The following is a 12,849-nucleotide window of genomic DNA, read 5'->3' as shown; positions in this document are numbered from 1 at the left end:
TCAGTAGACTTTCTGCTCAGCAGAAAGAACCACTCTATCTGAGTGGAGATACAGGATTAGACATGAGTAAAATGCCCAAATCCTTTGGGAACTTCTGTATTAAGTGTAGGTAGCTGGTCACGGTTAGAGTGGCACAACTGCTTTCTGCTCTAATGGCACGCCTATATTTTCAAGGATTTCAGTGATTTTTATTTCCTCTTTGTGCTTTGGTTAGCAAGGTCCCTCCTCATTCACTATGCACATAGATAGCTCTCTTAAGCAGCTGGGTGGGACTAACAGTAGTCCATATCCCTGGATGTCAGATTGTTGCAAACCTTTTCAAAGCCCAAGTGTCTACATGTATCCTCCTCACCCAAAGCAGTAGTCCTATCACTGGAAAAGTCTCTCATAGAAAATATCTCCCCAGGTTTGTTTGGTCTGACAACTTTTCTTTTGAATGTGTCATTAGGAAGCTTTCCCTTTCCTAATGTTCCCAGGAACACCAGGAAAAGCTCTGTGGTAAAGAGCCATGGACCAGACTCAAGGCTTGCCTGTAATGAGCACTGTTTGTGCTTGTTCTGTTGCCCCTCTCCCCTTTAACTGGAGCTAGAACATGACCACACACAGAGCTGGTTCCTCTCTTTTTCTCTGAAGAGAAAAGCAAGCTGCAAGTTCCACGCTGCTTACCAGGATGAGCTGGCACAGCCTCACAGGGGAGAAGAGACACGGTGCTGAGCTGAATGTCAAGCCACAAGAAATGGTTTCTTGGCTACAAGAGCATTAACATTTTAATTTGGATCAGGGGCATTCCTTTAAAGAAAACCTCTCAATTGTCTCCACTTAGTGCTCTTTGGTTCATGTAGCCAAGTGGCTTCGGTGCTCAAACTGGCTTCCTGGTGGATTGAATGAAATTAGAAAGTGTGCTCCGACCACAGGGCATTCAGTCCTGGGGACCAGGCTACAGGTGGTCAAACATAAAACCCCACAACATGCATCGTGTGGGTGTCAGGGCCTTAGTGCCAATTATTTCATTTCACTCTGTGGATCTGGTCCTGTTGGGCTGCACGGCATGCTAATGGCAGCACAGCCCTTACCTGCTGGGTGAGAAGAAAGTAAACACGAGGTGTAGGTTTTAATCTAGGGCCATTAGGGCAGGAGGACTTTCTGCTGGCTTGCACCTCCCTTCAAAATGATGGGAGTACAAGGTGGTGAAAGGGCAGTATTAAGAACTGTGGAATATCTTATTTCTTCTTAAAAAGAGAAATTAGAAACTGCCTGGGGAGCAGATGGGTGCTTGTGACATGATATTACATTTGTGCGAAGCAGTTTTGTACACACATCTTCAGCTTCTGGTTTTTATTACTACTGCTTTTTGCTTCCCCTAACTAAAAATATCTGCATGTGCATATATATATGCACATACATATGCAAATATACATATAAAAATATATCTGTGCCTCTAACAGAGAAGTTTGAGTTTAGCCTCCAACACTCTGAAGAAATCCTAATTACTTTGTATGAGAAATGGGTATTGGTGTGCCTGAATTCATTTAAAATATTTCTTATTTGCTTATCAAATGTTGCTTCCCTTACAAGATTGATTTAGAGTAGTTTGTACGAATTTTGGAGTGCTCCCAGGGTCATGTGCTTGGCAGGATGGCGGCTATTACTGCAAAAACAAAGCATCCTCCTCCCCTAGAATTTGAAATTTAATAAGCACGTGGTTTATCTCAAGGCTAGAATGTCTGAAGGGTTAAACATAGATATGAGTAAGGTGCTGGGGCTGACTTTAAGGAAATTAACTATTGCAGATAGCCTGTGCTTAAGTTTACAGCGGTCTGACTGTAGTTCTTGCTTGATTGTGGAATGAGCTTTCACATCAGAGTTTTGCTGTACTTCTCGATGTGGAAGATTAAAGTTATCCTTAAGTAGAGGGCGAAGGTTTCATGCAAGTTTCATTCTTTGTTAGTGTGGGGGATTTGTTGTTGTCTTTTAATTACGGAGCACCTGCACCCAGGGGTGTAAGGATGGAGAAAAATACCTTGTGGTTCTTGGAAGACTGCTCTCACTGGTGAATGTGTGACTTCTGCATTGCAGCCTCCGATAAGATTTTTTTGGTATTGGTGTGTTTAGTGAATAAATGATGTAAAATAGGGAATAATTTCATCTTACATGTGATCTATAAAAAAAAAAAGTGTTATTTCAGCTGGGCTTGGAACTCACAAGCAGGCTGCTGCTTCAGCTTTAAGCATCAGCTGCTCCTTCTGGTGCCTGTAATGGAGCGGGTGTCACTCTGTACTGCAGGATATCTATCTGGTAGCAGTTTGTTAGCGTTGGTATATGAGATCATCCGTCTGGCAGTTGATGCTAGTAATTCCTTTGGTCATAGCGCTGAAATGCCTGGTGAGAGCCTATTTGCTAGGCATTATTTCACAGCCTTTATTACCAGCCTTGGCAATACTCCACCTTCTGAAAAAGGAAAGAAAGCAGTTCTGAGCTTTGCGTATGCTTGCATGTCAGTTTGTTATAGCTTTGTTAAAATGAAACACTCCCTGGTAAATTCTTGGAGCCTAATTGGGTTTCTCTTGAGCTTATTCCAGCTTTGTAGGCATCCATGAAGCTATAAGATACTGAGCACCCAGGTATATCTCTGAAAATGGGAACAACGTGAACATCTGGTTGTAAATGTTTTCAAAAAGCATTGCTGGGGTTGAAGGGTGGATATCACATGCTGTGGGAAGGGAGATACAGCCCAGGGCCAGCTGTGAGCATGGGGACAGGGAGGGTTAAACAGCAAGTCTTGGCCTCCTGCCTCTTTGCTAACAGCTGAAGGTGAGCCTTAAGGTGCAGCTTTATGCCTCTGTTCTGGTGTCCGCCTTCCTCAGTAATGGGAGCTAAAGAGCAAGTTCTGTAGAGGGAGAGATTTATTACAGCAGTCTCGCTCAAGAGGCAGCTTAGGGAGGAAGTGATTGAAAGTATGGTCTTTTGACATGGAAACCACACTTCCAGCCTGAGGCTGTTCTGAAGGAAAACAAACAAAACCCAAGTCCTCTGGCTTCTGAGCTTTGCAGGAACCAAGGCCGTTCTCCCTGTGAAGTTGCTTGGACTGCCCTTCCCCCTGTGTTCTGTGAGTGAACAGCCTCCTGGTTTCCTCTGGCTCTTGCTCTGTGTTAAGGTTGCAAGAAGACTCCCACAGCTAGTAGTGTGTTTCTTACATGCTTGACTCTTAAATTGAGGTGCAATTGGATAACGGGTGCCGGAGGCTTTATTCTTAGGGTACTTCTGCTGTTCACATGTCTAAGAGTGAGTAGGTGAGTACTCTGCTGCGTGCTGTGCTCAGCAGGGAATGAGGAGGGCATTGTACCAACAGGAGGCCTTGGGAGCTACCTGCCTTAGTAGCACAACTCAGAGCAGAACACACTACAACCTAAAGCACTGGTGCTAATGCTGTAGGAAAATACTTGTTGTAAATGGATTGATGTGAGTGAGAAAACAGCTGCTTGGGGCTGAAAAAATTAGGTGTTCATAAATGCTGAATTCATAGAGGGGGTGGGGAAAAAAAAGGTGGTGAAGGCTGGCTTCACTAGGCTCTGAGGTAAGCTTCGCTGAGGTAACAGAATAGCCTTATTAAAGCCTGAGAGGGATGGAAGATGGCAGGCATTTGACAGAAATGTTGTAGTCATTAGTTGTCATGTCATCCCAGCTGGGCCAGAAAATGAGCTTTTTTCACAAAAAGCCATTTTTACTTCTTGCTCTGGCATTTCAGTAGCACTGAAGCTAAGAGCTTCTTGGGCCAATACTGGCTGTGTGCCTGGCACCTCTGACTTACCAGGTAGTCCTGCTGCTGGCAATCCCCTGCTTTTATCTATAATCTGCTTTGTGCTTCAGCAGTGTTCAGGGGTGTCTTCTGAAGAGAAGACTCCGTTTTAGAGCCCCGTGTTGTGTGTGGCCATCACTTGCTTCTGCTAAATACACCTTGCTTAGGAGAGTGATGCTGTCTTGTGTGCCACTGGGACGAAGCTCCATGCGAAGCATGTAGGGATGCTAGCCTGACTGCCAGTGTTTGCCACGGGAGTGTGTCTGTGGGTACACTTGCTAGGCAAAACATGAGGAGGAATGCAGTTCCGTAGGATGGCGGCTGACAGCCTTGTTCGAGAGTGAGAAGAGGAGGGCTTTCCATTGGGCACTTTGTGTGAGGGGAGCACATGTGGCTGGGGATGCCTTTCCATGTGCTTGTGTGATAGTGGCTGATTAGCGCTGATCTTGCTACCCAGCCTGGAGGTGGTTACTCATTTGCCCATCATGAGTCACCTCTGTCGTGTGCTCTGCCTCCAAGTCATCGTAGTCTTCAGGCTCAGGTTCTTTGTTCGACTTTCTCCTGGCCTTAACAGTTCTCCCTGCCATTCTCCCCTCCCTGCATTTGCCCCATGTTGGCAGCTGCAGCACTTGCAGCAGTGCCATGTTTTACATGCATGATTGAGGTCACAAGACAAGCTGCAGCACCGGCTGCGATGAAGAGCGTTCCTCCGAGGTGCAAGAGGGCTGGCTTCGGGGTTTCGGTTGTAGTGCCTGCGCCTTTCCATCTGCGATTAGGGCAAGTACCGGTGTTTTTACATGACCACAGCCAAAATATTTCTGCTTTATTGGTCATCACGCTTCCTGGATAGTGGTGAGATTCTTAGAATTGCACTGATTGATGGGCACGAGGGTTTTATATCACACTTTCTGTTGCTAAAACTGACTCATGGTTTTCTTTCTATAGGTTGTGCTGAAGTGAAACTTGAACTGTGTGGGGTGTAATTACTGAATCAGTGCGGAGCTTCCTCTGCAGTGTGTTCTCACCTAAGTGTAATACAGTTCAGCTAGTCTCCTCCGAGGTGCTCAGTGGAGTTTCACATGTGCTAATGAAATCAGCTGTATTAAGTAAACAATCTGTCAATATTTATTTACTTCTCTAATAGAGGTGCTAACGGGCTGAGTTGGGTATTAGCACTTCTAAATTAGGGTTCTAAACGATTTGCTATAGTATATTTTGTAATGAACTTAGGAAGCTTCTTACATAGTAACTCTTAGCTTTTATTAAGGCTACTGGGTTTTATGAAATAAAACCGTGGCTTGAGTTGAGGTTGCTCCATCCAAGGCTCTGGATTTCTGTGCTGAGTCTTTGCACTGAACTCTGAATCTTGATACTATCTGAGACCCGAAGTTGCTCAACTTTTGGGGCTGGGTGTGTGAGTGCACAACTTGAGGGGTACAGGAAACCTGAGCAGAGTACACCAGATAACGTTTTTGAAGGAAACCACAGAGATTGACATACTTCTCTGTAGGTTCTTTTGCAAAATGTGGATCCTTCTGAGATCAGGCAGGACTTTAACATGCACGTTACAGCATTATATTGAAGTCTGTAAAAAAAGACAGCTATGCAAATTGTTCAAAATCTGCAACTCATGAGTTAGCTTATGGTCACACAGGTTTTGTGCTTGTCTTCACATGTCCATGCAGAAACAACTCATTTAACCATTGCTGATAAATTGAGTGCTTGTATCTCTCATCTTTCCTTGCATTTCCTTTCCTGTTTCTCCCCCCCCCCCCCCCCCCCAGACTACCTAATCTCTTCATTTGTAATTCTTTGCTCTGGCTTGCACTCTATCTAATGGAATCTTTTTCAAATAGATCCTATTATAGGAAAGATAGCGGGCCTCTTATTTCCAAAGTCATCATTTGTTTAATGTGATGGGGTTAAATGAGCTTGGCAGTGACCTGTTGAGCTCCCAGAAAGGAAGGTTGGTAACCCCTGGTGCTGGCACAAGGAAGAAGAAAGTTGGGTGCAGAAACAGCTGTGTCCAGCTGTACGGCAGCAGGTTTAGTCCGTGTGTGTTAAGGCTCCGGTCTTGGTGAGGGGCTGCGGTGGTGTGTGATGTTAGCACCTTCTCCCATGCACGAGCTGATTATGCACTGGGCATTTATCACTTCCCCAGCAGTGTTGATAGGAGAGAGCATTGAAGCTCTCCTCAGCCCTGTCTATATAAAGGTCACTGATACAACAACCTTCTCTTGCAGTAGGTTGTGTGAAGCTATCAGGCTTCATGCAGAAATGGTTATGGAGGGCTCATATGTTCTGGTCCTCAGCTGTGTTGAGAGAGCTGTAGTACAGAGCTGGGAATGGGTAACCACTTCAGTTCGCTTGGCAGGTAACTGTAGTGACAAGCATCTGAGGCTCTTACTGGATCTTGGCTGTTAGCCTGGAGGAAGGTTGCTCTCACGTGGTAGCCAGTTAAAGCGGATTCAGGAGTGCTAGCTTCTGCCTTACCAACCATTAAATAAATGAGTTTCTAAATCACATCAAGCTGAAGCGTTGGAAAAATTAACTCTCTCTGATTGTCAAGATACCACTTAAAACATCTGTCTGTGCTTACTAAGCACTGAACCATTTCGGATGTGATCCCAAGTTCTGCAGGGAGATGACTGACACCTGATAACACCTGATGACTTTGGTATTTCAGAGACTTGAGGATTTAAGTCTCATGTGCTGTGAACTAGGTTACAGTACTGTTTGTCCTCTTGTGGTGGCACGTGATAACTTTATAAAATGGCTCCACATAGTTGGACTTGACAATGAGTCCAGGGCTGGATATGCAGTGGAGACAAAAAGGGGAATGTTTTTTTTTGAGTTCACCTTTGGTGAACCTGCGTACACAGTTGGGACTGCAGCTGCCTGGCTTCTTTGTCTTTAAGCAAAAACACCTGGGTGGAATATGAAAGATAACTTGAACTTCTGAATTAAACCCTGTTTACTGCTTAAAGAAATAATTGCGTATTTGTATTGAAATGTGGTGTCGGCATGTGAGCTAGAAATCTGATTGAAACAAGGGATTTTCATTTGCATTACTGAAACACTTAAAGTTGGCTGGAGTATAGACTTCATTACTGGTGTACCACTGGGCACTGTTTTGACTAGAAGAGAAAGTAAGAGTTTTGTTAGGTTTTAATTGAGTTGTCCCGAATCTGTAATTGTTGAGAAGATTTCTTATGAGTCTGCTCTGGTTGGTTTCGTCTCAGGAGAAAGTTAGGTCCATTATAAAATACTTGCTCATACAGTGATGTCCTGAGGGTCGCTGAAAGGGGCTTGACCTGTTCTTACCCACTCACAAGAAGAAAGGTTTTTAATCTGTCCAAATAAACAATTGCTATGTAAGTTTGCTAGTATCTCAGAAGTTTGTCTCTATCATGAAATCTTGCTTCAAATGTGTAAAGCCTGTTCCTATTGCATGGCAAGGTTACACCTGGCTATTTGTATTTTTTTTATTTCGGTCTAGATATTTCATGGCTGACAAAGACTATCACTTGCCAGCTATATTTTAGCACATTACTGAGCATGAACAACTCAGATTATTTATAAATCTCACTGAATAAACTTTTAAATCTAATATAATACTTTTTTGAGAAAATCTTTAGGAACCTACACAAGTAGTTAGAGCGGTTGGCCTACTTTAAGCAAGAGGCTATTTCGTAATGTAATGACTATTTATACATTCCAAGTCCTATGCAATCAGTGGTAAACAAAACGTAAGTCTCTTGCAAGGTGCCTTGCAGGAAGGCTACGTTTGGCCTTGCCAGGCCGTGGCTGAAGTGTGGTTTGGTTGTTTTTGTCTCCAATTTCATTGAGAAGGTGTTATGGTATGAGTGATTAACTACCCTGAGCAGGGTTGTAAGATGTGGCGTCTCCTTCGCTTTGCAGCGAAATTTGAAAATAAATACAGGTAAACCTTCAAGACTCAGTGCTGCAAAGCTACTTTCAACTGTCTGCAATAGAGGGTTAAGGAAAGTGTTTTGGATGGATTAGATGAATTATCATAACAACAAGAACAAAAAACATATTTTTGGCTATAACTAGTGAAAAATGCCGGAGTTGACGTTATATCCGTCTGTCTTATCACTTCATTCAATCTAAGTCAGGATTTCCTGGCATTCATCTACACAGAGACGATGGACTGTGCTGTTCATGCTATTGCAACTTTTGGGTGGTCAAGTATGGCTCCTGGGGTGTATGTTGTTTCCCACATTCCTGCCAGGTGGGTAAATCAGGCAACTTTCATAAATACTCAACATACTTTGTTTGAATTCATTCCTTTCCCTTTATTGCAGGCTAACTTTCTCAGTCATTTCTTCATTCTCTTTTTTCAAAAAACATCTTTCTCTTTCAACATTTTAACATAACTACTTACAGAGGCTTGACAATGTTTTGACAGCTGATCAAAAAAAAAAATCAGGTCGCTTCTGCTCTCAGCACTGCTGGAGCACCACACCTGGTATTGTTGGTCTTACACATTACAAGTGCTAATAAAACTAACTAATCAAAATCTTAAAGCCATATGCTGAATAAAAAAAAGTTGGATGTCAATTAAAAAAGAAAATAAAAATTTGTTACTGAACTATATTCTAAACAGCACCTTGAATTTGGGAGCGTGCACCTAGAAGCAGGTAAACCTTTTTTGGTGAGATCATATGGCTGAAAATTCACTTTAGGGTTATCTGAAACCAAGCCCTTCTGAAGCAATTTCCTTTGGCAGGAGGCTGAGCGTCCGTGGTGCTTGCACCCAGCTCTGATCGAGAGCGTTCTCTAGTGAGGTGGGAGGGCGTGCTGCAGCGAGGGCAAGGAGGGGATTACAGGTGCCTTCCACAGCCCTGTAAAGCCCAAGAGAGAAGCTGTGTCTTCTCATGTGTACCAGAGCACTCCTGTGATCAGAGTGTTTTTTTTTCTGTTTTGGCAGAAGTGGAGGAAATCAGTAAAGGCAATGTTTTGGCATAATATGTGGGCATTTTTAGTTACTTAGAGTTGAAGGTGTTTGTGTTTTCTATCAAAACTACTGTTTAGCTAACTAGTAACATTTTGGAATGCTGATCAGCGTTGTTCATATCTGTATCAGTTGGCATTAAAATGTATTTATTTATGTCTAATGAGCAATATTGTTTCTTAGTTGTTTTATTTTCATATTCTAAAACAGACTCCTTTGAACAAGGGCTTGAAAGCTGCACACAGACTTACGGGGGAAAAAAAGAGGGGGTGGTACAGAAGACGGAGAAGGAACAGGAAAGAGCAGGCAACCAAACCCATGCCTCAGGATGCCGCCCGTAAGGTGTGGTGGTGGTGTCTGTGCTGGCCTGCTCATTTACGTAGGAGATACTAAGGGCTGAGCTCAGTCAGTGCTTTCACACAGCCCCGAAGCGCAACAGGAGCTGGTGCAGTGTCACAAATACCAGATTGTGCCCTGCGCTGCTGCTCAAAGCTTCCTCCCATGTGCAGTGTGTAGTTCTCCTCCCTCCTGCTCCAGAGGAGGGGGCGAAGGTATAGGTTGGAGCTGGGAGGATAAGAGCCTTCTATTCATCTCGCTTTCTGGCAGAGGCAGTTCTCCGACGTGCCTTGGCAGTGTCTGTATTTAGTAGCTGTGTTCCTGGACGCCGGCCCAGTCACATGGCGCTGCTGGAACAAGTGACACGGGAATGATGCCTCAGCCCCGGCCTGGCGCACAGAACAGGAGGGGCTGGGCTGAGGTGAGCTGAGATGGGCCTGCTCCCTCCCCTGCGCTCCCTGGGGATGCTGCAACCAGCCCCGCTCCCGGCAGGCTGCTGCCGCTTGGCTCAGCCCTTTTGGCTCCAGCACGGAGGTTTCTCTAAAAAGAGAAAACAGAAAAAGCCTAAGGAAGGTTAAATAAAGAACAGAAGGCTGGCTTGTTTGAAACGATTGAGATGGCTGCTGTAAAACAACTGCAAAATATTTGATTCAGTTTTGCAGAACTGAGGTCTCCTGGCTGCTGGAAACTACTGGGGGCTGCAGAGGGTGGAGGAAGGGAAGAGGAGGGAAAGCTGGTTAGGACTGAGTGGGGATCTCTATATAGAGAGACTCAGTTATGGATTTAGGGAGCTAACCTTTTTTGTGTGTTTTAGTTGTCTCCAGCTGTTAAGTCCTAGCTCAAGGAAAAAGATACTTAATGGTAAAACACAAATACGTGTGATTACTGATCTTCAGCCCTTTCACACTGCTAGCAAGAAACTCCATTTTGGGGCTAGCAGCTGGAAGCACTGTTCTGTGCTGTATGTGGTTCTACCTCAAATACACTGTTTTCTGTTTTGTTTTTTTTTGTCTGTGGGTTTGTTTTTCTTTTTAAACACTATCACTGAGACGTTGTACATAACCTAGCTCCCAAACTTCTGACTAACAGCCACTGAGCAGTGAGTCTGAACTTAGGGAAGCTGGCTGGGTTCCGACGCACTGCTCTAATAAGCAGTTCTTGGTGGCTCTGAAAAGCTGAGGCATGCAATTTATCGCGACTTAACTTGGTGTAGAACTGCTCGTTAGCCTCTATCAGGTGTGTGTGCATTTCATGGTCACTTTTTTGTGTGTATGCGACGATACTGCTTTGTGGCAACAAAGATGATGAAGAATGATTGTGACCTTGCAGAAATTCAGTAAGTTGTCCTTCATGAAGCAGGTGGTCTGGGAAGTGCTGTGCTTGCAGTGAACAAGTACCCCCAATGTTGTGTTCCTTTTCATCCAGTAACATAGGCAATTATTTTTAAAAAGGTAACATTTGTACAGTGATCTAATATTGAGAGGTGTTTTTCTCCACCACAACTCTTTTGACAGGAAAACCCAAACTGAGGGAGAAGTACTGCAAATGACATGTTCGTTCACTTGTTGCGTGACTAATCTGCCATATATCCAGCCTAACGTGTGTGAAACTACTAACTATGTATCATGCTGGAACAAGGTGGTTCATCTAAGGTTAAGTAGTGCTTTACCATATTAGGACTACTTCAAATGATTGTGGAAAAAGAATGCGGTGTGGCATCAGCACAACTCCTCCAAATCCAAGGCTGTAAAAAGAGGAGGAGCAATAATGGGCTCTTTTGGGGGAGAGTGAGGAAGGGAATCCACCTCTTCTGTGGAATCTATTTAACAGGCCAGAAGAGGGAAATTCATCGTTAAGCAATCCAAAATAGAATCTACTTTACCTATAAATATGTTTTGGCACTCATCCTGAATGTCTGGGTTGTGGGTTGTTTTTGTGTATCTGTTTTGCTAAGTGTGTGTTTCACTAAAACAAATTCTCACTGAAACAGCAGGTATGATTCAAACTTTGTTTTCCTATGGTTCTAAAGACTATTTCTAAAAGATAATTGGAAAACAAAACCTTACTGGAGATTTTGCAAATATACTGCTAGTTCTGAAAACAATGTATAGATTTTTAAATCTCAATGAGTATATATCGTATATATTTCTTTTCCCCCCACCCCAAGTTCTCTTGCTGAAGTGTTACCTCAAGTTGGAGTCGTTTATGCAATTGTCTGAAGAGCCGAGATGAAGGGCAGGAAATGACCTACAAACAGAGCAGGTGATGTGCTGTCACATAGCCTAGAAAAAGAATGATTTAACTCTGCTTCCCAGAGGATTATTTCTGGAGGGCAGGACACTTTCTTCCATTTTCTACAGTAATCTGCTCCTTGGACTCAAGGTGTTTTCCATGCATGGTTTTCCATTTTTGTTTTAACTTTTCAGAAACTTTTTTGTGTATTTTCAGTCCTAATTCCTCAAGTATTTTAGTATTTATAGTATTGTATGGATGAGGTATCATTGTGAAGCCCACCAGCTATTCAGTGGGCTTTCAGGTGTTCCTAGTTCTAGTTTCTGACACAAATCTCATATTTGAGTGTTTCAAAACTTCCTTTCCTTTCTGTGTGGGGAAAGGATAGGATAAGTGAATCCTGTCAACTGCTGGTCCTAATTTAAGTGCTGGCCGTCGTTTGCTTTGTTCATTTATGCTTCAGAGGTGAATGGGAACACTGCTGCTGAAAGCAGTCCTCAGTGAGGTGAGGAGTCGCCCTCTGCTAAATCGTTTGAATAACCTGGGAACAGACCAAAGCTTCCCTGTTTCCCTCATTTGGGAAGAGGAGCAATTGTGATCTAGCATTTGTCACCACTCTGGGGATTTAAACAGTTTTGTTTTTTTTACTGCTTCCCTCTGTGGCTGAGCAAGTTGTTGTGTTACCATGCTCTAGCTGTCCACTTGTCTTCTGTTCAGGGTTTAGAGGTTGTGGTTTACAGAGATGACAAAATTTTCCTAAGGATGATGCTGTGCTATTTAGCAGGTAGCATGTGGCACTGGGTTTTGAAATCTTTCTCTGTTGTCTGACTCTGCTGCATTTCTGGGTGGCCTTTAGTGAAGTTATTTTCTCTTTTTAATCTGGAAGGGACATAGCTCTATGGCTGCCATCTTATGAAGTGTCTAAAACTACCGATTAGAAAAAAAAAATCTATGTAAGAGGTGAGATATTGGCAGGTGTGTATGGGTTAAGTTGTGTGGGTTTTTAAGCATGGGTGGGAAAGAGGACTTTGCTCTCCTGCATACTTACCTGAGCCTGAAAAAAACGTGAGGTTCCTTTGGTCTGTTTAAAAACTTAGATTATCTTGGTCAGAAGTATTTTATTAGCTACTTGCCACCAGTACTGCCATTAAATTGTTTTAATAGGCACATGACTGTAAACTCTCATAAACCAGTGTAATGTCTGCGACAAACTTCTTGTTGTTTTTTGCTTCTTTTTAAAAGCTTTTCAAAATAATATTTTCAAATTCTCAGCCAACTGTAAATACCATTTATCCTTAAAAGTAAAACCATTACAGAGCAGAATAGCTGGTGTTTCTCGATATGGGGTTTTTTCCCCCTGATAACCATATGGCGATGATGACAGATTCGTATTTGCTCCCAAGCTATATGAGGTTGCTAGGAGTTGTCAGATGACACTTGCTCACATGAGAGCCATTAACAGGGTGTTGTAGCCAGTGTTAGAACAACCTTGCAACGAAGGGCGAGT

General features: G+C 43.3%; 1 protein-coding gene across 2 annotated transcripts in view; it reads left to right on the top strand.

Moving 5' to 3' along the window:
• The window catches only part of FNIP2 (folliculin interacting protein 2), a 49,400-nt gene that overhangs the window by 1,134 nt on the left and 35,417 nt on the right, over positions 1-12,849 (top strand). The window contains exon 1 of one of the 2 annotated variants that reach the window (XM_013096646.4): positions 7,951-8,051. The exons of the other annotated variant lie outside the window; for it this stretch is intronic. Within the exon in view, the coding sequence (XP_012952100.1) occupies positions 7,966-8,051 (86 nt within the window). The 5' untranslated portion in view covers positions 7,951-7,965. Of the gene's footprint in view, positions 1-7,950; positions 8,052-12,849 lie in introns of those variants that run through there. 2 annotated transcript variants of the gene reach the window in all.

This window comes from Anas platyrhynchos, chromosome 4, assembly GCF_047663525.1.
Source record: "Anas platyrhynchos isolate ZD024472 breed Pekin duck chromosome 4, IASCAAS_PekinDuck_T2T, whole genome shotgun sequence".
Classification (NCBI taxonomy): domain Eukaryota; kingdom Metazoa; phylum Chordata; class Aves; order Anseriformes; family Anatidae; genus Anas; species Anas platyrhynchos.
This window is presented reverse-complemented; position numbering and strand designations above follow the sequence as displayed.